This window comes from Microtus pennsylvanicus, chromosome 11, assembly GCF_037038515.1.
Source record: "Microtus pennsylvanicus isolate mMicPen1 chromosome 11, mMicPen1.hap1, whole genome shotgun sequence".
In the NCBI taxonomy this organism is placed as follows: Eukaryota; Metazoa; Chordata; class Mammalia; order Rodentia; family Cricetidae; genus Microtus; species Microtus pennsylvanicus.
Genome location: NC_134589.1, coordinates 102,961,968 through 102,985,001, shown reverse-complemented (window position 1 = coordinate 102,985,001; position 23,034 = coordinate 102,961,968). Strand labels below are relative to the sequence as shown.

General features: G+C 41.7%; 1 protein-coding gene across 2 annotated transcripts in view; it reads left to right on the top strand.

Annotated features, from left to right (window-relative positions):
- Window positions 1-23,034, top strand: part of Pdxdc1 (pyridoxal dependent decarboxylase domain containing 1) — a 70,502-nt gene that overhangs the window by 22,743 nt on the left and 24,725 nt on the right. For both annotated transcript variants that reach the window (XM_075942089.1, XM_075942088.1), the window contains exons 4-8: window positions 2,172-2,252; window positions 4,305-4,451; window positions 7,910-8,099; window positions 13,085-13,153; window positions 16,076-16,154. In XM_075942089.1, the coding sequence (XP_075798204.1) occupies window positions 2,172-2,252; window positions 4,305-4,451; window positions 7,910-8,099; window positions 13,085-13,153; window positions 16,076-16,154 (566 nt within the window). The remainder of the gene's footprint in view (window positions 1-2,171; window positions 2,253-4,304; window positions 4,452-7,909; window positions 8,100-13,084; window positions 13,154-16,075; window positions 16,155-23,034) is intronic.

Here is a 23,034-nt window from a genome sequence, read left to right as displayed (position 1 = left end):
CCCTCAGAATTGTTTTTGGTCATTGCCTTGCCTTCAATTGGTGACAGTCTTCTGGTCTCAACCTTCTGAGTACTAGATTATGGGCGTATCCCACCATACCTGGCTCCCCTTTCAGAACTATATCCCATTCATGAATTCATAGCTATAACTGGGATAGCAAACTAGTTCATTCTTGAAACCTGTAATCTTTCTTGTAGACTGAATTATATTGTGGGAGATATTTTAATTTGGTACACTTTATGATTTTTATATACTAGTAAATGAGCCAGGCAGTGGTGTATGCCTTTAATCCCAGAAGACAGAGACAGGCAGATCTCTGAGTTCAAGGCCAGACTTGTCTACACCTGGAGTTCCAGTACAGCCAGGGCTACATAAGAGACCTTTGTCTCAAAAACAAAACAAAAATGAAAAACACATACTATAGTAAATGAAAGGAAAATGTCAGCTTTAATCATTGCTGGAGTGATTAATTTGTTTTGCAGCTAAAGCAAATTTATCAACTCCTTGTGGTTTGAACTACTTGTGAAAAAGAAATACCTGGCTGTCATTTTCACAGGATGCTAGCAGATGATCTGCAATTAAAATCCCAGCCCAGCTTCCTTGAGGCAAACCATTTTTCTTTTATAACCAGGAAACTGCACTTAGGTCAACAGTACAACTCCCTTGAACTGTTCTTTGACCTGAATATAAATTGTACAAGATTACAAAAGAAAGCATTGAGGAAGTTATCACACCATACAGCAAATATCATGCCCAACACTCCCAGATGTCATGTTTTCAGTTGTTCCTGCTTGTAGCATGGATCCTAATGATTTGAAGTCCTCTAGAACTTTTACCACTCAGTAGGAAGTAGGCCCCATCTCCTATCCCAGGTGTGAAAGGACAAGGACTTGTTTATTTTCCTAATTACTCAAAAATTTTTCTAGACCTCCCAAGAACATCTGGAATTCTTAGACTGGCAGCACATTAAAAACACTGTAACAGTGGTCAGGAGTCTAGTATTTGAAGCTAGTAAGTGCTTTACAGGCACTGTCTGATTATCCCTCTCCATTCTATAACTCTTGGGCTCAGCCACTTTGGACCTCCCGCTCAAGGTCCCAGGGATACCAGCCAAGTGAGCCTCAGCTTCCCCCCCTCCCCCCACCTCTGCAGTGTTAAAGGATCACAGCATTTCAGGTTAGCACCTTGGGTGAGATGAGTGTAGAGCATTGTTTTGATGGCGCTTCTTTTACTTTTTGCTACTATTTTTGTGGTCTTTGGGATTGAACCTAGAGTTCATACATGCTAGGCAAGCTCTTTACCACTCCCCACTATATATCCCTCCAAAGCTGGTGCTTTTTTTTTTTTTAGGAGAAAATTTTTATCAATACTATTCTTATTAATATTTTTACATTTTATACACCATAAATTGCCTGCCATTTCATACTGTTGTAGTCATTGACATTTTTATCCTGTTTCCATCTCATATACTGAGCACGTCTTGTCTATTAGACTCTATTATACTCTATTCAGACTCTAAGCAGATCTCAAATTTTCCAACTTGGATAAGAGTTGGAAATAAATGATTACATGTTTAAGGCTGTTGATTCAAATGGACCAGACTCCAGAGTCTTGTCAATAGAGAATTCTTGTTTGTTTTATGGCCTTCTAGCATTTTATAAAGACTGGCTCTTTTTCCAATTTTTTCCTAGACAGGGTTTCTCTGTAGCTTTGGAGCCTGACCTTGAACTAGCTCTTTTAGGCGAAGCTGTCCTTGAACTCACAGAGAACCACCGGCCTCTGCCTCCCGAAGTGCTGGGATTAAAGGTGTGAGCCACCACCACCCTGCTTACAAAGACTGGCTCTTATACTTATTAAATAGTCTCTGCTTTTCAAGAATGAAATGATCCATTATAGAAATATAGCTAGAGCAAGACTGGAAATACTTTCAAAAATAAAACTTAAAATTTGGTCAAAGAATAGGTAAAGTTATAATATTTAAGTGTCATTGAAAATGTATAAGCTGCTCTTAATATTCTTTGTCTTGTAGCTAGCTACCAAATGTTTAAAAAGGAAAAAAACAAAAAAACAGCTTCAAGTTAGTTTGAATGAGGGAAATGGTTGGGAGATGGAGGGGAGGGGCATGCATATGCATTCTTTTCACCCACCTAACTCTTTTTTTTGTTCTGCAGTGGACAAGATATGGTAAGCATCCTCCAGTTAGTTCAGAATCTGATGCATGGAGATGAAGACGAGGAGCCCCAGAGCACCCGGTAATGCTGGAGTTTTGGCAGTTTATCTTTGAAAGTTTGTTCTTGGCTAAGTGGTGGTGGCACTTGGGAAGCGTGGCAAGCAGATCTCTGAGTTAGAGGCCAGCCTGGGCTACAGAGCAAGTTACAGGAAAGCCAGGGCTACACAGAAAAACACTGTCTGAGGAAAAAAAAATCTGTTCTTGATTCTGTTCTCATGAGTGGCTCAAGAAAGAAATTTCATTGAGTAATAATTTCACTAAGAGTTATATTGAGCCTGTTTGGTGATGGTGCATGCCTTCAATCTCAGCTCTCTGAATTCAAGGCCAGCCTGGTCTATAGAGCTAGTGCCAGGACAAGCTCCAAAGCTACAGAGAAACCCTGTCTCGAAAAAAACAAAAACAAAACAACAACAACAAAAAGAGTAGAGCCCGACATTTTTATGATGTTAGGTACTAGAAAGATACGGCACTTCCATGTGCTTTTTCCATTTCTTCTTTAACCTGCTAAGAATTACTACAGTTAAATTGATTAGCCTTCTTCAATTTTTTTTTTTGTGTGCTATCAGTAGTAGTTTGAAAGGCAGAAGATAAACTAGTCATGGTGGTATACACCTGTAATCCTAGCATTCTGGAGGCAAAAGCAAGGGGGTCACAAGTTTGTAGGCACTGTAGGGCTGCATAGCAAGACCAAAAACATAGCACAGTACAACTGAGAAGATAAGAAAGGGTATACAAAAATAGTTTTCTATGGTAACATGTATGTGCCCTGAGTTCAATTCCCAGTACTGAAACACACACACAGGTTTTTCTATGTAGTTCTCTTTTCTGGCTATAGACGATGACCAGTTTATTTTTCTTCCACAGGTATTTTATGTGTTTGTGTATACAGCCACACCCCCATCCAGTACTTAAATACTATCTAAGTGTCCTGATTGTTTTTTTCACTTAGGACTTGGTTCATCGCATATCATACAAGGGGCTTTACTTTGCTAAGAGCAATTTTATTTTACTTTGAATAGATAAATAGAAATATGTCATTTCTTGCATTGGCCATGTGTTTGGGGATGCGGGTCAGATAATGCATGCGTGCGTCTTTAATTTCGTGGAGCTCCATGCTCCTAGGAGATAGCCAGTGCAGAGGCTGACCAGCAGGGTGTGATTGCTGCAATCGTGCTAACATTTTTAATTTCGCAGAGCCCCGTGCTCCTAGGAGATGAGCCAGTCCAGAGGCTGACCAGCAGGGTGTGATTGCTGCAATGGTGCTAACAGACTTAAGGGTCTTTGATAAGTGAGTGAGAAATAGAAGGTTAGGTATTTCAGCATATTTTTCTTATGAACTAGATTATGTCTTTTTGTATGTTTTAAGACTTATTTGATACTTATTTGTAGCTCAGTGGTAGAACACTTGCTTCGCATGGGCAAGATCTCAAGTTCAAGCCTCAGAACCTTTTTTAAAAGTTGTTTAAAAAAAAGCAGACTTTTTTAAGACTTAAAAATATTATGTATATGTGTCTGTGTGAGTGTATGCTACATATGTGTGGCCATCCATGTAGGCCAGCACCCCACACAGAGCTGTAGTGTCTTCCTCTGCAGCTCACCATCATCGTTATTTTTGGTGTATGGACGTTTTGCCTGCCTATATATCTGTGCACCACTTATGTGCCTGATGCCTTTAGAGACTAGCAGAGTGTGTTGAATCCCTTGGGATAGAGTGCTGGAAACAGAACTTAGGTCCTGTGCAAGAGTAGCTACTGCTCTTATACTTCTGAGCCATCTTTCCCACCCTCCTCGATAGCTCTTAAGGCTGATATTTAACTATATTTTAACAGAATTTAAGAACAGTTTGCATTGTCAGTAAAGAGAAGGATATTTATCTTTCAGAAATCAATTTTCAAAGTATTTTTCTTTTCAAATTGTCATCACCTCATACACATTTTTGTTCTGAATTTCTCTATAGGACAGGAAGTGAATTGAAAGTCTGCCAAATTTCTGTGAAATACTGTTTAAATTTTATTTCCTTTTCTATGCTTTGGTGATAATCAGTTCTTAATACTCCAATGACTTTGATTAACAGAATTCAGAATATTGGAGAACAAGGTCACATGGCTTTGTTGGGTCATAGTCTGGGTGCTTATATTTCAACTCTGGACAAAGAGAAGCTGAGAAAACTTACAACCAGGATACTTTCAGACACTACCTTATGGCTACGCCGGATTTTCAGGTAAAGGTGTTATGAGCTAGATTTTGTTGCAGTTGTTTTTTAAGGATTCATTTATTTACTGGGAAAGGTATTATGAAGGAGATGTGTATGTTTGTTTGTTTATTTATTTTTTTTTAATTTATTTATTTATTAAGGATTTCTGCCTCCTCCCTGCAACCGCTTCCCATTTCCCTCCCCCTCCCCCTGATCAAGTCCCCCTCCCTCATCTGCTCAAAGAGCAATCAGGGTTCCCTGACCTGTGGGAAGCCCAAGGACTGCCCACCTCTATCCAGGTCTCGTAAGGTGAGCATCCAAACTGCCTAGGCTCCCACAAGGCCAGTACATGCAGTAGGTTCAAAAAACCCACTGCGATTGTTCTTGAGATCTCAGTATTCCTCATTGTCCACTATGTTCAGCTAGTCCGGATTTATCCCATGCTTTTTCAGACCCAGGCCAGCTGGCCTTGGTGAGTTCCCGATAGAACATCCCCATTGTCTCAGTGTGTGGGTGCACCCCTCGTGGTCCTGAGTTCCTTGCTCGTGCTCTCTCTCATTCTGCTCCTGATTTGGACCTTGAGATTTCTGTCTGGTGCTCCCATGTGGGTCTCTGTCTCTGTCTCCTTTCATTGCCTGATGAAGGTTAATATTCATGAGGATGCCTATGTGTTTGTCTTTGGATTCACCTTCTTATTTAGCTTCTCTAGGAACATGAATTATAAGCTCAATGTCCTTTATTTATGGCTAGAAACCAAATATGAGTGAGTACATCCCATGTTCCTCTTTTTGGGTCTGGCTTACCTCACTCAGGATAGTGTTTTCTATTTCCATCCATTTGTATGCAAAATTCAGGAAGTCCTTGTTTTTTACTGCTGAGCAATACTCTAATATGTATATATTCCATACTTTCTTCATCTATTCTTCCGTTGAAGGGCATCTAGGTTGTTTCCAGGTTCTGGCTATTACAAACAATGCTGCCATGAACATAGTTGAGCATATACTTTTGTTGTATGATAGGGCCTCTCTTGGGTATATTCCCAAGAGTGGTATTGCTGGATCCAGGGGTAGGTTGATCCCGAATTTCGTGAGAAACCGAAACACTGCTTTCCAGAGTGGTTGCACAAGTTTGCATTCCCACCAGCAATGGGTGAGTGTACCCCTTTCTCCACAACCTCTCCAGCAAAGGCTATCATTGGTGTTTTTTATTTTAGCCATTCTGACAGGTGTAAGATGGTATCTTAAAGTTGTTTTGATTTGCATTTCCCTGATTGCTAAGGAAGTTGAGCGTGACCTTAAGTGTCTTTTGGCCATTTGAAGTTCTTCTGTTGAGAATTCTCTGTTCAGCTCAGTGCCCCATTTTATAATTGGGTTGATTAGCCTTTTGCGGTCTAGTTTCTTGAGTTCTTTATATATTTTGGAGATCAGACCTTTGTCTGTTGCGGGGTTGGTGAAGATCTTCTCCCAGTCAGTGGGTTGCCTTTTTGTCTTAGTGACAGTGTCCTTTGCTTTACAGAAGCTTCTCAGCCTCAGGAGGTCCCATTTATTCAATGATGCCCTTAGTGTCTGTGCTGCTGGGGTTAAACGTAGGAAGTGGTCTCCTGTGCCCATGTGCTGTAGAGTACTTCCCACTTTCTCTTCTATCAGGTTCAGTGTGTTCGGGCTGATATTGAGGTCTTTAATCCATTTGGACTTGAGTTTTGTGCATGGTGATAGATATGGATCTATTTTCATTCTTCTACAGATTGACATCCAGTTTTGCCAGCACAGTTTGTTGAAGATGCTCTCTTTTTTCCATTGTATACATTTAGCTCCTTTATCGAAAATCAGGTGTTCATAGGTTTGTGGGTTAAAGTCAGGCTCTTCTATACGATTCCATTGGTCGACTTCTCTGTTTTTATGCCAATACCAAGCTGTTTTCAATACTGTAGCTCTGTAATAGAGTTTGAAGTCAGGGATGGTAATGCCTCCAGACAATCCTTTATTGTATAAGATTGTTTTGGCTCTCCTGGGTTTTTGTTTTTCAATATAAAGTTGATTATTGTCTTCTCCAGATCTGTGAAGAATTTTGATGGGATTTTGATGGGGATTGCATTGAATCTATAGATTGCTTTTGGTAGAATTGCCATTTTTACTATGTTGATCCTCCCAATCCAAGAGCAAGGGAGGTCCTTCCATTTTCTGGTATCCTCTTCAATTTCTTTCTTCAAAGACTTATAGTTCTTGTCAAATAGATCTTTCATGTTTGTTTGTTTAAATTTGGGTTTACTTGTTTGTTTGTGACGGGATATCTATGTAGCCTGGCTGTCCTGAAACCTGCTGTGTAGACCAATCTGCTTCAAACTCCCGGAGATCTGCCTACCTCTTCCTCCCAGTTGCCACAACACCTAGCTCTACTTTTTTTCTAACATGTATGTGTGTTTTGACTGCATGTGTGAATATGCACCACATATGTACAGTGTCCAAGGAGGCCAAAACAGGACATCAAATCCCCTGAAACTAGAGTTCCAGATAGTTATGAGCAGCCTTGCTGGTGCTCTCCAGTCAGCCTTACAAGTTTTTAATTCCTGATAAGGGTGAGTCAGAATCAGACATGGATTGTGAGCAGTGTTTCCATGGTGCTTCATATGGCTTTGACTCTTTGCTTAACCTCTTCATACCTAGGTTTTGCCTTCTTCTTTTTTTGGTTTTTCAAGACAAGGTTTCTCTGTAGCTTTGGAGCCTGACCTGGAACTAGCTCTTGTAGACCAGCCTGGCCTAGAACTCATAGAGATACGCCTGCCTCTGCCTCCTGAGTGCTGGGATTAAAGGTGTGCACCACCACCACCTGGCCTAGGTTTTGTCTTGTATTAAATGGTGAGAGCATAAATAGCTATTTCATTTGAGGATTAAGTGAGCATGTTAATGCTTCTTTTATTTCAGTCTTAGTGCTGAAACTCCTGTCCTGTCAGTCTTTGGCACCAGCCTTCAGGAGGAACAAGCGAGAGCCATTATCTTCAGGCTCTTATTTCTGGGGACTTTAGTCTTTGTTTCTATAATTTCTGTTATTTTGTTTCCAGAGCTAGGTGTGGATGCTGGGTCTTTGCTTCTCTCCTTTATAACCTACAACTACAGTGAGTAGCAAGATAATGAAAATGAAAGGGAAAGGGGTTCCTCACTGTGTCCCCTCTGCCTTGTGTAGGAGTAGTGTCTGTGAGGAAAGAATTGCTTTCATGATTTTATATGACTAGAAACAGAAGTATATTAATATGCAGCTGGAGAGGTAGCTGACTAGTGAAGAGAGCACTGGCTGCTCTTCTAGGAAAAACCCATATGGTTGTTCACAACCATCTGTAACTTCAGTTCTGGGGATCAGATGACTCTTCTGACCTCTTTGGACACTACACACATGTGGTGCACATACATACATGCAGACAAACACACATAAAAACAAAACCTTTTTAAAAATTAAAAAAGAGTACATTAACATATGTGATCTCTTAATAGGTATGAAAATGGATGCACTTACTTCCATGAGGAAGAGAGAGAAGGACTTGCTAAGATCTGTAGGCTTGCCATTCATTCTCGCTATGAAGACTTTGTAGTGGATGGATTTGACGTGTTATATAACAAAAAGCCTGTCATATATCTTAGTGCTGCTGCTAGACCTGGCCTGGGCCAATACCTCTGTAATCAGGTAATATTAAAACAGGTGGTGGTTGTTGTTAACACCCCATTTCTTCATGTGTATATGTGTGCGTATTTTTATATGTCTGTGTGGAATAGGTACATATGTATTCATGGAGGCTCAGGGTTGATGATGTCAAGGAGTCAGCCTCAAATATTCTTCTTTCTCATTCATTGAGTTAGGGTCTCTTAGTCAAATCCAGAGCTTGCTCCGCAGATTCCGACTGTGCCTTCCAGAACTAGAATTACAAGTGAATGACTACTCCCACCTGGCATTTACATAAGTTTCTGGGGATTCAAACTGTAGTCCTTTCATTTGTGCAGCAAGTGCTTTGCCTCTAAGCCATCTCCCCAGTCCCAAAGATAAATGCATACTATTTTATTTTTATTTGTATGTATGTGTGTGTGCGTACACATTTGTATTTGCATTTATGCAGGTTACTACTGACACCAAAAGAGGGCATCACATGCCCTAGAATTGGTATTACAGGTGATTGTGAACATCTCAGTATGACTGTCAGTAACCAAACACAGATCACTAAGTGCTCTTCACACCTGACCCATCGCTCCATCCCCCAAAGATAGATATTTTAACAAACTTCTCATGTGACTTTGTAGGCAGAGGCCGCTCGTTTGTTTCTCGGCCTCCCAGACCCAAAATAATTACACAGAAACTATATTAATGATAACGTTGCTTGACGTATTAGCTTAGGCTTCTTATAAACTAACTCTTACATCTTAAATTAACCCGTTTCTATTCTCTGTGTTGCCAGGAGTCTGTGGTTTACTGGTAAGGTTCTGGAGTCTGTCTCAGCAGCTACATCATTTCTCTCTGACTCTGCCTTTTTTTCCCCCCTCTATTTCTGCTTGGAATTCCTGTCTTGCTCTATTCTGAGCTGCCATAGACCCAAAGCAGCTTCTTTATTAACTAATAGTAACAAAGCACATTTACAGCATACAGAGGGACTCCCACATTATGGCTTGTTTTTCTTACTACTGCTAGAGCTCAAACCCAAGGCTTCACACGTGCTCAGCAGGGTCTGTGCACACTGAGCTACACCTGCAGCCCCAATGCTTTATGTTATTTTTGGTTTTTCAAGACAGGGTTTCTCTGTGGCTTTGGAGCCTGTCCTGGAGCTAGCTCTTGTAGACCAGGCTGGCCTCGGACTCACAGAGATCCACCTGCCGCTGCCTCCTGCGTGCTGGGATTAAAGGCGTGCGCCACCACTGCCCAGCATTTTTTTAGACCGTTTTTGTTTGTTTGGGTTTTTTTTCTCCTCCTCCTCCTCCTCTTCCTCTTCCTCCTCCTCCTCCTCCTCCTCCTCCTCTTCCTCCTCCTCCTCCTCCTCCCCCCCTTCCTCCTCCTCCTCTTCCTCCTCCTCTTCCTCCTCTTCTTCCTCTTCTTCCTCTTCTTCCTCTTCTTCCTCTTCTTCCTCTTCTTCCTCTTCTTCCTCTTCTTCCTCTTCTTCCTCTTCTTCCTCTTCTTCCTCTTCTTCCTCTTCTTCCTCTTCTTCCTCTTCTTCCTCTTCTTCCTCTTCTTCCTCTTCTTCCTCTTCTTCCTCTTCTTCCTCTTCTTCCTCTTCTTCCTCTTCTTCTTCTTCTTCTTCTTCTTCTTCTTCTTCTTCTTCTTCTTCTTCTTCGTGTGGGTGTTGAGACAGGGTTTTTCTTTGTAACAGTTCTAACTGTCCTGGAATTTGTAGACCAGACTGGTCTTGAACACACAGAGATCCACCTACTTCTGCCTTCCAAGTGCTGGGATTGAAGGTATGTACCACTACTACACAACCTTTTAAACTTTTTTAAAAAGATGCTTTTACGTATGTATGTCTATCTGTAAGTGTATATCAGGTGTATACTGGTGTCTGTGGAGGTCTGGAGCTGATTTGCAGGTGGCCGTAAGCCACCTGATGTGGGTGCTGGGAACAAAACTCATATCCTCAGCAAGTATTTGTAACCACTGAGCCATCACTCAAACCCCTCTATTTTTTAAACATTTCAAACATATAGATGCATTTTTCCAGCTGCTGTTTGTGTCAAGTTGAAAAAAAAGATTATTTATATGTTTTTTTTTGTTATACAAACAATGCAGCACTGTAGGCTAGCAGGGTGGTTTGTTCACCAGAGCTCATATAAGAAAGCCTGATACACTGGCATGATTATGTAATCCCAGAATTACCATGGTGAGATGGGATCTGGAGACAGGAGAATTGTCCAGAGGCTCACAGGCTAATTAACCTGGAGGAAGTAGCAGGATACAAACCAAAAAAGAGATGCTGCCTCAGCAAGGAAAAGGAGAGAATATATGCCCCATCAATCAAAAAATTAAAAGAAGAAAAATTGTACGAGCCTAGACTGTATAGTGTTGCTATATCTCAAAATAAATGTTATTAGTCAGGCAGCGATGGTGCATGCCTTTAATTCTAGCACTCAGAAAGCAGAGGCAGGCAGATCTCTGTAAGTTCAAGGCCAGCCTAATCTACAGAGCAAGTTTCAGGACAGCCAGAGCTGTTACGTAGAGAACTCACCCCACAAAAAAGTTACTGTATTTAGAAATAATGTGTAATAGATAAATTCAGTGATTTCGAGTACCTAAAGACAACCAATACTTCAAACGGGATGTAGCTGTAGCTGTATTTACATGGTTCTATAGAATTTAGTTGCCGTTTTGTTTTTTGTTTTTTTTTTTTTTTTTTTTGTTTTTTGAGACAGGGTTTCTCTGTAGCTTTGGAGCCTGTCCTGGACCTAGCTCTTGTAGACCAGGCTGGCCTCGAACTCTCAGAGATCCGCCTGCCTCTGCCTCCTGCGTCCTGGGATTAAAGGCGTGTGCCACCACCTCCTGGTTGAATTTAGTTGCTTTTATAACAGGGGTATATCATGTTTTAGCGGTTACCAGATTTACCTAAATTGTGTATTTACAGTTACCAGATGTTCAAAAGGATATATATGAAACCATTAATAGTGAAAAATTTGTAGTTTACAGGAGGCATTTTCACTTAAAATGTTTTTTTTTCTGTTGGTGATACTGTAAATTGAACTTGTTGTCCATGAAAGTCAGTCTCTCTTTCTCTTGTACTTACCCATACCTCTTCCTTAGCCCCCCCACCTCCTTTTTCCCCTCTTTGAGACAGGGTTTCTCTGTGTAACAGTTCTAATTGTCCTGGAAATCACTTTGTACACCAGGCTGGCCTGGAACTCAGAGTTCGCCTGCCTCTGCCTCCCAAGTTCTGGGAGTAAAGGCTGCGCCACCACCACCCAGCTTCCTTAGCCCTTTTAAGACAGTCTCACTGGGCTTGTTGGTATGCACCTGTAATTCTAGAACTTATAAAATAGAGGCAGAAGGATGGCCCAGATGTGGGCCACCATACCCAGCTTATCTTTTTTCCGGTGAGATCGTACCATGAGTGTAGCTCAGGCTGAAATCAAACTCATTTTGTAGCTTAGGGTGTCTCTGAATTGGCCATCCTCTTTTTTCAGCCTCCCATGTGCTAGAAATTCAGGATTTACTTTGTTTATTTGTTTTGTCTTTTGAGATGGGATATCTCTGTGTAACAGCCCTGGCTGTCCTGGAACTCATTCTGGAAACCATGCTGGCCTCAAATTAATTCATAGATCCACCTGCCTCTGTCTCCCAAGTGCTGGGATTAAAGGCGTGTACTACCACTGCCTGGCTAGGATTTATTTTTGAAGTGAATCTTTGTTTTCCTTTTTTTTTTCCTTTAATACTTTAAGGAAGGGATGAGGTGTAGCTCAATAGCAGAGCACTTGCCTTGCATCATAATGCCCTGGTCCAGTCCCTGGCAGTGTCAAAGGAAAAGGTACTGCAGAAAGTCCTTTCTAGAGGAAATGTGCGAATGAATTACTCACTGCATTTTACGTTTTATTCTGTACCTGTTTGCAGTTCCTAAAACTTACAAGCTCTGTGCTTGGAAACTAAATATTAAGAATATAAAATTTGACAACTTTCTCCATCCATGGCATTGACTTTGCTTCTTGTAAGCAATATATTTCTGCTAATCCATATTTATTACTTTTTAAGGGTAGGAGAACCCATAAATAAGACCCTCTCTGAACATCTGGGAAAAGAATCTCAATCACCCTCCTCACCTCAGAATGCAGGGTGCATGGTAGTTTCTTTGTTTGGAAAAGAAGCATATAAAGCATTTGTTAAGTCACCATTTGGGAGTGAGAGAGATTAACTTTCCAGATGTCCTTTAACATGATGTATTTATAAACCTGAATTCTTGAGGGGAGGTTGTTGTTGTTTTGTTGTTATTTTAAATCTTTCTCTTGTTGGTTTTTCTGTTTAACTTTGGAGCCTGACCTGGAACTTGCTCTGTGGACCAGGCTTGTAGTGGGGAGGCCACTTGTTTGTTTCCCAGCTGCCCAGACTCTCGAAATAACCACACAGAAACTGTATTAATTAAATCACGGCTTGGCCCATTAGCTCTAGCTTCTTATTGGCTAGCTTTTACATTTTAATTTAACTCATCTCCATTAATCTGTGCATCACCATGAGGTCGTGGACTACCAGGAAAGTTTCAGCATGTCTGTCTCCAGCAGCAGCTCCATGGCTTCTCCCTAACTCCTCCTTCTTTCTCCCAGCATTCAGTTTAGTTCCTCCACCCCCGTTTCCTGTGCCAGGCCCAAGACAGTTTCTTTATTAACCATTGATATTCACAGCATACAGAGGGGAATCCCACATCACAGGATGGCCTAAAAACTCAACAGATATTTGCCTGCCTCTGCCTCCCAAGTGCTGGGATTAAAGGCGTGCGCCACTACCACCCAGGCTTTTCTTTTAAATTTTAAAGGTAGGGTCTAACTAATTATGTAGCCCAAGCTGACTTCACATATGTGATCTCCAGCCTCAGAAATAAGATAACAGACATACTCTATTATGCCTCACTGAGATTCTGTTTTTAAAGAATAATTTTGGCTTGTCTTTGTTGTTCAGTCTCTCGCCATCATAAGTAAACAGTGTGTTTCTTCTTGTAGCTTGGCTTACCCCTGCCTTGCTTGTGTCGTGTGCCCTGTAACACTATGTTTGGATCTCAGCATCAGATGGTGAGTACTTGGTTTGGGGTTTCTATGGTAATAATAGAATTAGATTTTGAAAACCATTTCTTTCTGAGGTTATATTTGCTGGCCTCCAGATAATTACTAACCTGTTAGTTGTTAGTGCACCCATTGTGGTGCACTGTACACTTGGTATTTGAATGAAGGCTGACCTGTGTAGCTCTAAAGGAGTTGTGTATTACTTCATCACCTTCTCTTGGGGTGATGGGAGGGAGGTTGTTTGGTATTTGAGCCCCTTGTGTGCTGAGAATGTGCTCTCTCCAGCCTTTCACCATCACTCATCTAAGCAAGCGTGAGACATTTTTGTTCACACTCAGAGGTCTAGCTAGTCATCACTACTATCTGGATTTGAGTGGGCATATCTTCTTTCATTTTTTGATTTGTTAAGATCTTCCTGGGAAGCCCAGGCTGACTTCAGAATTGTGATCTTCCTGCAATGTGAATAGACAGATTTTGAAATGAAGTCCTTCAGTGTAATCTTAGGGTTGAGTTGTGATCATTTTTTACCCATGTAAGATAAACATCTTGATACTGAAGACAGAAGAAAAGGAATAAACTCTGAGATTCTTCATTTCAATTTTCAAAATAGTTTACTTGTCTGTTTCTGTGGGAATGAGAGAGTATTTTCTTTAAAAGCAAATGTTTAAAACTAGGAGTATTGGTCTTGCATGTGTACAGTTTTTACCTTTAAATCTCTCTCTCTCTCTTTGTTTTTTTGTTTTGTGTTTTGTTTTGTTTTTTTGAGACAGGATTTCTCTGTAGTTTTTAGAACCTGTCCTAGAACTAACTCTTGTAGACCATGCTGGCCTCGAACTCACAGTGATCTGCCTGCCTCTGCCTCCCAAATGCTGTGATTAAAGGCATATGCCACCGTTACCCAGCCCTTTAATCTCTTTTAATTTTTCTAATTAGTCTATAAGAAAAATTTATTCTGTTGTCTATGATTATGGAAGGCAAAATTTGTTAATAAAAATTTGAATATGCTGGGCGGTGGTGGCACACGCCTTTAATCCCAGCACTCAGGTGGCAGAGGCAGGCAGATCTCTGTGAGTTCAAAGCCAGCCTGTTCTACAAGAGCTAGTCCCAGGACAGACATCAAAGCTACATAGAAAAACCGTCTCAAAAAAAAAAAAAAGCCCCAAAATCAACAACAAAAAATTTTGAATACTATGAAATTTCTATAGGAGGAATACTTTGGAATCTTTAATATTAATAATAGAAAATAAATCACTCGGTGATATCAAAGAAAGGTTAAGGTCTCTTCTTGGAAAGGTTGTAAATGTCATTCAGGTGAACATTTATTAATATTCTAGGAGTAGTCTTTTAAACAGAGGAATTCAGGCGAGGGGTGGTAGCACATACCTTTAATCCCAGCAAGTGAATTTCCACATAGCAAGTTCCAGATCAGCAGGGCTGTATCCTGCCTCAAATAAAAAGAGTTCAGAACTCTCAATTCTGTAAATCACAAGAAAACTATAATGTTTTTTGAGTTCTTCTAATATGCATTTTGTCCTGATAGCATACAGAGGTTTTAAAATACTTTTCTTATATATGTTAATAAGACTGAATATATTTTAATGTTTTAAGGCTGAAATTCAAGAGTAAATAGTTTTCCTAACATGAAAAAAATATCTTATTTGAGTTATTTATTTTGATTCATCTGTGCTTTTAGTATTCACAATTTTTCACTGGGCATTAGCTTAGGTAGAGTTCTTCCCAACATGCCTAGAGCCCTGGGATTGAGCCATAGTATCACATAAAACCAAACATGCTGCACACCCGTGATGAGGTGGGACAGAATGAGAACTTCAAGGCCAGCCTGGGTTGCCTGAGCTTGCTGGGTGTGTGGGCAAATGGATTAATTGTTAAAGTGCTTCCTGAGAAGACATGAAAACCTGAGTTCAATCCCCAGAACTCACATGGAAAAAATTCACTAATATTGTAGTTATGGGTTTTAAAAATAGGGAATTTAGCTGAGTGTGTTGGCACATGCCTTTAGTCCTCTCACTCTTAATCCCAGCACTTGAGCAGCAGAGCAGGTAGATCTCTATGAGTTCAAAGCCAACCTGGTTTACATAGCAAGTTTCAGGCCAACTAGAGTCATATAGTGGGACACTGTCTCAAACAAACAGAATTCAGGCCAGGTATAGTGGTTCATGCTTGTAATCAATCCTATTGCTGGGGAGGTGGAGTCAGATTGATGCAGCACAAATTCAGATATTAGGGGGTGAAAGCTGAGAAATCATAGAAGCAGTGCAGGTAGCCAGTAGAAAGTTCAAACAAAAAGGGCAGTTCTGTCCTTAGACTGTATCTCCAGACTCATCTGTCTCCACCAAACCTCAAACTGCATCTGAGCTTCTGTCTCCTCCCACTTTAAATTCCTCTCTCTGCCCAGCCATATCGCTGCTCCCGTCTCCGCCTCCCTAGTGCTGGCATTAAAGGTGTGTGATCCCAAGTGCTGGGATCACCTTTGTGAGAGCTCTGGTTTCTCTTTTAGACAGATTCAATCTTGCTTAGCCCAGTGTGACCTTGAACTCACAGTGATCCTTTCGCCTGTGTCTCCTGAGTCCTGGGGTTAAAGGTGTGTGCCACCACTCCCTGGCCTTTAGTGGTTTTTAGTTCTGCACTTTCAGGCAAACTTTATTTGTTAAAACACAAAATATCACTACAGGTTAATCCCTGGGCCTTGCTGTGAGAGATCAGTGAGAGACCTTGTCTCAGAACAATTGCTCTTGAGGAACGGTGCTGAGGTGGACCTTTGGCCTCCATACACAAATGTGCTCTAGTATCCATCCATCCATACATGCATGAGCATGTATACACACCACATACACACAAAGTCATAATTTTTCAGTGTATACTTTATATACTGATTGGCTCACATTTCTGTGATTTGTTTGTTGGTCCTAGGACATTGCCTTTCTTGAGAAACTGATCAAAGATGACATAGAAAGAGGAAGACTGCCCTTGCTGCTCGTTGCAAGTGCTGGTAGGTATCATACCCTAGTATGTACAAGGGCACTGAGTGCTCGGCTGAAGAGACAGGGTCTTGTTTGTAGTGTTTTATCAAGATGAAGTCTCAGTTCTTTAGCCTAGCCTTCTTACAAGGCCATAGTAATCCTGCCTTGGCCTTGTAAGAAGTAAAACGCCAGGCCCCATCAAGGAGTGACACACTCTAAAGAAAATCTCCTGGAACTGATTCATGAACCTAATAAGGTTTCTAGATTTCTATCTAGCAATAAACAATTAGAAATTGAATTTAAGGCCAAAAAGATGGCTCAGTTGATAAAGATGCTTGCCTCAGTTGATAAAGATGACCTGAGTTTCATCTCATGGTGAAAGAACAGAGTCCTATAAGTTGTTCTCTGACTTCATTACACTCTGCGACATGCGTGTCTACACATACACACAAAATAAATGTAATAAATAAGAAATTTAATTTAAAATGTCTTTTATAATACCATCAAAAAGCATAAAAATGGGGGGCTGGAGAGATGGCTCAGTGGTTAAGAGCATTGCGTGCTCTTCCAAAGGACCCGAGTTCGATTCCCAGCAACCACATGGTGGCTCACAACCATCTGTAATGGGGTCTGGTGTCCTCTTCTGGCCTACAGACATATATGCAAACAGAATAGTGTGTCCATAATAAATAAATAAATATTTTTTAAAAAAGCATAAAAATGGGGCAGCAATATGGCTTAGCAGGGAAAAGTGCTTACAGCCTGCTGATGTATACCTGATATCTTAGTTAGAGCTTCTATTGCTGTGACAAAATACCGTGACCAAAAGGCAAGTTGGGAAAGAAAGGGTTTATTTGGCTTATATGAAGGAAGTCAGGACAAGAACTCAAATAGGGCAGGAACCTGGATGCAGGAGCTTATGCGGAAGCCATGGAGGGGAGCTGCTTACTGGCTGGCATCCTGTGGCTTATTGAGCTCACCTTATAGAACCCAGGACCAGCAGCTCAAGGAGGGCCCCCCAGCATGGGCTGGGCCCTCTCCCATTGATGACTAATTGAGAAAATGCCTTGCTTCTGGATATCATTAAGGTATTTCCTCAAGTGAGGCTCCTTCCTCTGATGACTCTAACATGTGTCAAGTTGACCCACAAAGCCAGTATGCCTGATAACTCCCTAAACTCACAGAAAGGTAGAAAGAGAGAACCAACTCCACAGTTACCCTCTGGCTTCCACATCGGTACCATGGAGTGTGTGTTCCCCACACATCTCACATGTTTATGCACAGGTTAATAAAAATTTTTAAGAAAACTTCATAAGTAAATTTTGAAAATATGTGTAATATCTGTGCACTTAAAAGTATAGCATATTTCTGAAAGAAGTTTAAGAAGGCTCAAATGTACTATAGGCTGTGTCTCTAAGTCATTTCTCCCTAAAAAAGCCCTTTCACAATCTCTATGTATCAAGTTCCAGGACAGCCAAGGCTACATAGCAAGGTCTGACCTCAAAACATACAAAACCAAAAAATAATAATAAAAACTTGATTTGGGATACCATTTAGTACAAGGCCCTGGAATCAGTCCCCAGCAACAAGAAGCTTTTATGGTGGTGTATGACTTTAATTCCAGCACTAGAGGTATTTAAGGCTGGCCTGGTTTGCATAGCAAGCTATAGCTACATAATAATGTAGACTCTGTCTCAAACAAACAAAAATAAAAGGCCTATTAAGAAATAAAAAGCAGCATGGAACCTCACACCTTTAATCCCAGCACTGCACTCAGGAGGCAGAGGTGGGCAGATCTCTTTGAGCTCCAGGCCAGCCTGGTTTACAAAGTGAGTTGCAGAACACCCAAGGCTGTTTCACAGAGAAACCTTGTCTTGAAAAACAGAAACAAAACACAAACAAAAAGGAAGAAGAAATGAAAATCAAGTGGTAGGCTGGGAGAAGTATTTCAAAACACTTTTTTTGGGGCAAATGACTTATATCTAAAATATATAAAGTTATGTTGCAGTTCAGCAGTCAGTGTTGCAGGGCATTCACCACAGAAGACTGCTAGGACATGGATTTAAGCCAATAGAAAGTCTTAATTAGCCAACCAGAAACTACACTGGATCTTCAGGATCCTAGTATAGCTCACCTTTCTCACCTTTATTGGGGTGAGCCTTTAAGCATAAAAACCATGTTCTGGATTGACCTATTTTAGTTAAAAGAACAGTTAACCAGAAGCAGAACTATAGAATCTAAAAAAGCAAGGTTTGTACATTTAGAGACTTTCCCAGAACTGTATGGACTTTGATGGGTTAGGTCTTTGTTTTAGTTTTGGCAGTTGGTACTATCTACATGCTGCGTTTTACAGTCTGAATGGCACATTCATCATGGAGTCAGTTGTGCTAAGGTCTGGGGCCCCATTGCAATAACGTGAGAGACAGCTTTAAAATAAACTGCATTTGGATGAATACTTCCCCAAAGGGCATATAAATACTTGAAAAGATGTTTGATATCAGTAGCATTAAAACAATACAGTTCAGCTCCATGTTGGTATACACTTAGATCATAGTTTATAATCCCAGCACTTCAGAGGCTAATGCGTGAACATCAAAAGTCAAGGTCACTCTGGACTAAATGGAGAAACCACAGTGAGGTCTGGAGTGTAGTTCAGTGAGTTGGTAGAGTGAGTGCTTGTTAGTGTGTTCAAAGCTCTGGGTTTGATCCTTATGTATAAGTGAACCAAACGTGGGTGGCACATGCTGCAATTCCAGCATTCTGGAGGTATAGGCAAACAGTTTGAAGTTCAAGGTTGTCTGTATAGTGAGTTCAGGGCTAGGCAGTCTCAAAATTATAAAATAATAAAGTACAACCATGTGAGAGCCTGAGATGTAGTGCAGTGATGGAATGTTTGTCTGCTATGCCTAAGATCCTGGCTCCAGACCCCCTGCTGGGCAGAAAGTGCCTAATGCTAAGGATCAAGCAGCTACATACAGTCCTGGTCCACATGTCTACTCACCCCAGATAAGGATCCCACTACAGACAGGGATCATCAAAGTCCAGACTGATTAGGGTTAGTGACGTGCAGAAATGATTCAAAGATGGCTCTATCACCAAAGCCCACCCCAGCATGGATAACAGCTCACAAGGCTAGGAACTTAGAACACACTGCACAGCCTACAGACATTTCAACAGGTTATGGGTCCTGGGTCACTCAGATTCACAGTGACCATCAATAAATTTTAATAAGAAGAGGCTTTTCTAAATACTGGTGCTGAGGCATGGTGGTGGTGCACTCAATCCCAGCACTCGGGAGGCAGAGGCAGGTGGATCTCTGAGTTCAAGGCTAGCTTTGTCTACAGTTTGAGTCCCAAGATAGCAAGGCTATACAGAGAAACCCTGTTTCAAAAAACCAAAACCAAGCAAAACAAAGCAGAAAAAAAAATACTGGTGCTAGGTGATGATGGCACCAGGGCTTGAACCAAGAGCGCACTTCCGCGCAGCAGCTGCCCATATCAGCTCAGTGTTTATGAAGACAGCCCTCACAAGATTACGTGTGTTCTGCCTAGGTAGAGGCAGGGTCTTATTTTAACATATATGTCTTGCAGTTGTCCTCTTTTTGAAGAGAATAAACAAGTTGATTTGATTACAGAGGCAGAAATAGCAGCCTTGAGGCCTGTTATTTTGCAAGAACTGCAAATTTTACAAGCTCAGTAAATTTAAGAGTAGTCTTCAGTGTCTGTGGGGGGAAAAGATGTGGGCTGCTAGGGTACAGCCTGTACAAGTTAGGGACTTACATGTTAGAAGCATGTGTTGCTTTTTGGTTGCTCGTGAATCATCACAGGTTTATCCTTTACAGGAGCGTCAGCTGAGCTAAACCTCTTCTAGGTGGCTTGTGGTAGAGGCATCTTTGTGGTTTCGATTGTCTGAGTCTTCTTTTGCAGTTTGGCTCTGCTTTTCTGAGAGGCACTCTCAACTTTAAATGCTTACTCTGGCAGGGAAGGGCCTAGTGAGTCATGTCAGTTTCAGGGACTTCTCTGCAGCTCTTTTGAGTGGTTTACCTTTTTGCTTAAGAAGGTTCTCTGAAGGCTAGAATGTTTCCATCTCGGAAGAGACTGTTACACAACATCGAAATATAAAATATTTCAGCCATTCTGTAAATCCCTTGAGCTGTTTCTCAGAGAGCCAAATGCAAATCCCTGTAATTCACTCATCCCACTACTTAATAAAGGAGAAATGAAATGATCTCCACACACAAAAATGTCTATGCATGTGTTTGTTCATTAACAAGATAACTTGAAAGTTTTTCACATGGTGAGTAGATGAGCAAATTGGGGCCTATGCCTATAGTAAAACACTAATCAGTAAGTATGAAGTGTTGATGCTTACTGCGCTGTGGAGGAGTTTCAAAGGTATGCTGATGCACAAAGAGTTGCATGCAGTATGCATTGATTAGACAGAAGAAGACTTGAGTGGCAGGAACAAGTCAGGGTTCCTGCATCCTGAGTTAGGAGGAGAGTGGCTACAGTGAGGAGGGAACTTGTAAGGTAGGAGAAACAGTATGATTGTGACATTAGTTACACATTAATCAATTTTCACTGAGCTATGCTTTCCTGTGTTTGTTTGTTTGTTTGTTTTTTGAGAGGGTTTCTCTGTGTAACAGCCCTAGCTGTCCTGGAACTTGCTCTGCTCTGAAGACCACGCTGGCCTTTAACTCACAGATCCCCCTGCCTCTGCCTCCTGAGTGCTGGGATTAAAGGTGCCACCACTGCCTGGCTGAACTATGCATTTATGATAACGGGCTTATTACAGATGAATTATATTTTAACCGAGCTTCCTACAAAAAAAAACCCACCTTATTGCCATTGGAAAACTGTTGCTTCCTGCCTGACTCACCTTACTGTGTATTTAAAAAGAAGCACAAATTGACTCAGTCAATTTATACTCAGTCACTTTATAGACTAAAATTGATTATCTTGTGACTGGGTGACCTCCCATTGTGACCCATTTCTCCCCTGAATTCATGCCCCCAAAGCAGACAATACCAAAAAATATGAAAGTACTCTAATAGTGACCCGGTCACTAAACACAGCACTGTACTTGCATCTGAATAGAAATATTACAATCAAGTGTTTAATTTAGTAACCTAAATGTATGGTATACATGATAGTAACCCTGGTACTGGAGGCCTGGTATACATAGCAAGTACTAGCAATGCCTGGTGTACGTAGCTGCTTAGACAGAGACCCTGTCTCAAAAAACAGAACCAATTTTTTTTTCTGTGGCTTTTTTTTTAACATTTTTTTATTGATAAAAGAAGAATAAAGAAAAAAAAACAAAACAAACAAATTTCCACCTCCTCCCAGCCTCCCCTTTCCCTCCCCCTCCTCCCACTCTTCTCCCTCTCCTCCCACTCTTCTCCCCCTCCTCCCACCCCTCTCCCCTTCCCCCCACTCCTCTCCCCCTCTCTCTCCAGTCCAAAGAGCAGTCAGGGTTCCCTGCCCTGTGGTAAGTCCTAGGTCCTCCCCCCTCCATCCATATCTAGGAAGGTGAACATCCAGACTGGCTAGGCTCCCACCAAGCCAGCAGATTGCGTAGGATCAAAACTGCGTGCCATTGTCCTTGGCGTCTCATCAGCCCTCATTGTTCGTCATGATCAGAGAGTTCAGTTTTATCCCATGCTTTTTTTGGTAATAGTCCAGCTGGCCTTGGTGAGCTCCCAGTAGATCAGCTCCACTGTCTCAGTGGGTGGGTGCACCCCTCGTGGTCCCGACTTCTTTGCTCATGTTCTCCCTCCTTCTGCTCCTCATTGGGACCTTGGGAGCTCAGTCCAGTGCTCCAGTGTGGGTCTCTGTCTCTATCTCCATCCCTCGCCAGATGAAAGTTCTAAGATGATATGCAAGATATTCGTCAGTATTGCGCTAGGATGGGGTCATTTCAGGTTCCCTATCCTCAGCTGCCCAAGGAACTAACTGGGGACCTCAGCTTGGGCTCCTGGGAGCCCCTCTAGGGTCAATTCTCCTGCCCACCCTAAAGTGGGTCCCTTAACTAAGGATTGTGGTTCCGTGCTCCCCTATCCAACCTTCCTTTATCCCGATCCTCCTATTTCCCCAAGTCCCCCCTCCTTCCCTTCTACCTTTTCTCTCCCCATCTCCCCTTACCCCCTTCCCACCCCACCCCCAAGATCCCACTTTTCTCCCCGGCAATTTTGTCTACTTCCCTTATCCAAGAGGATAACGATATGAAAGTTTGGGACATGTCAAGCATAGTGTCACACACCTTTAATCCCAGAAGCACTTGTGTGAGTTTGAGGCCAGCCTGATATGCATACTGAACTCTAGACAGGGTTACATAGTAAGACCCTGGGAGGGGGGAGTTTGTATGTGTGTTGTGTGTGCCTTGGGTACAATCTTTGTTTAGAAAGGGTATTTCACTGGCCTGTAGCTTCAGGTAATACTAGGCTGCCTAGCCATCAGGGCCCAAGTATCTCCCTATCTCTGCCTCCCACTGGAATGTGCTGCCATCATGTGTGGTTTTTTAACCTGAGTTCTGGGATTGAGCTCAGGTCTTCATGCTGTGGGACAGGCACTTTACTTGACCATCTCCCCAGTTTTCCAGCCCCTTTTTTCTGGCCTTTAACTCTGGTAGCCAAGGATGGTAGCCTTAACTTTTGGTCTTAGTGCTAGGATTATAAGCATGTGCCACTATGCCGACTTTATATGGTGCGAGGGAGCTGTTCCACAGTTCTCTATGTGCTAAGCAAACACTCGACCAGATAAGCTACACTGCCAGCCTACGTTACCTTTTCTTAAGACCATGGTGAGGATGTAGAAGTTCTTACTGGTTGAGCTTTTAGTAACTGAAAATTGAGGACATATGGGGGAATATATGGCTGCATGTTTTACTTAAGTTCTATCTGAAAAGGAG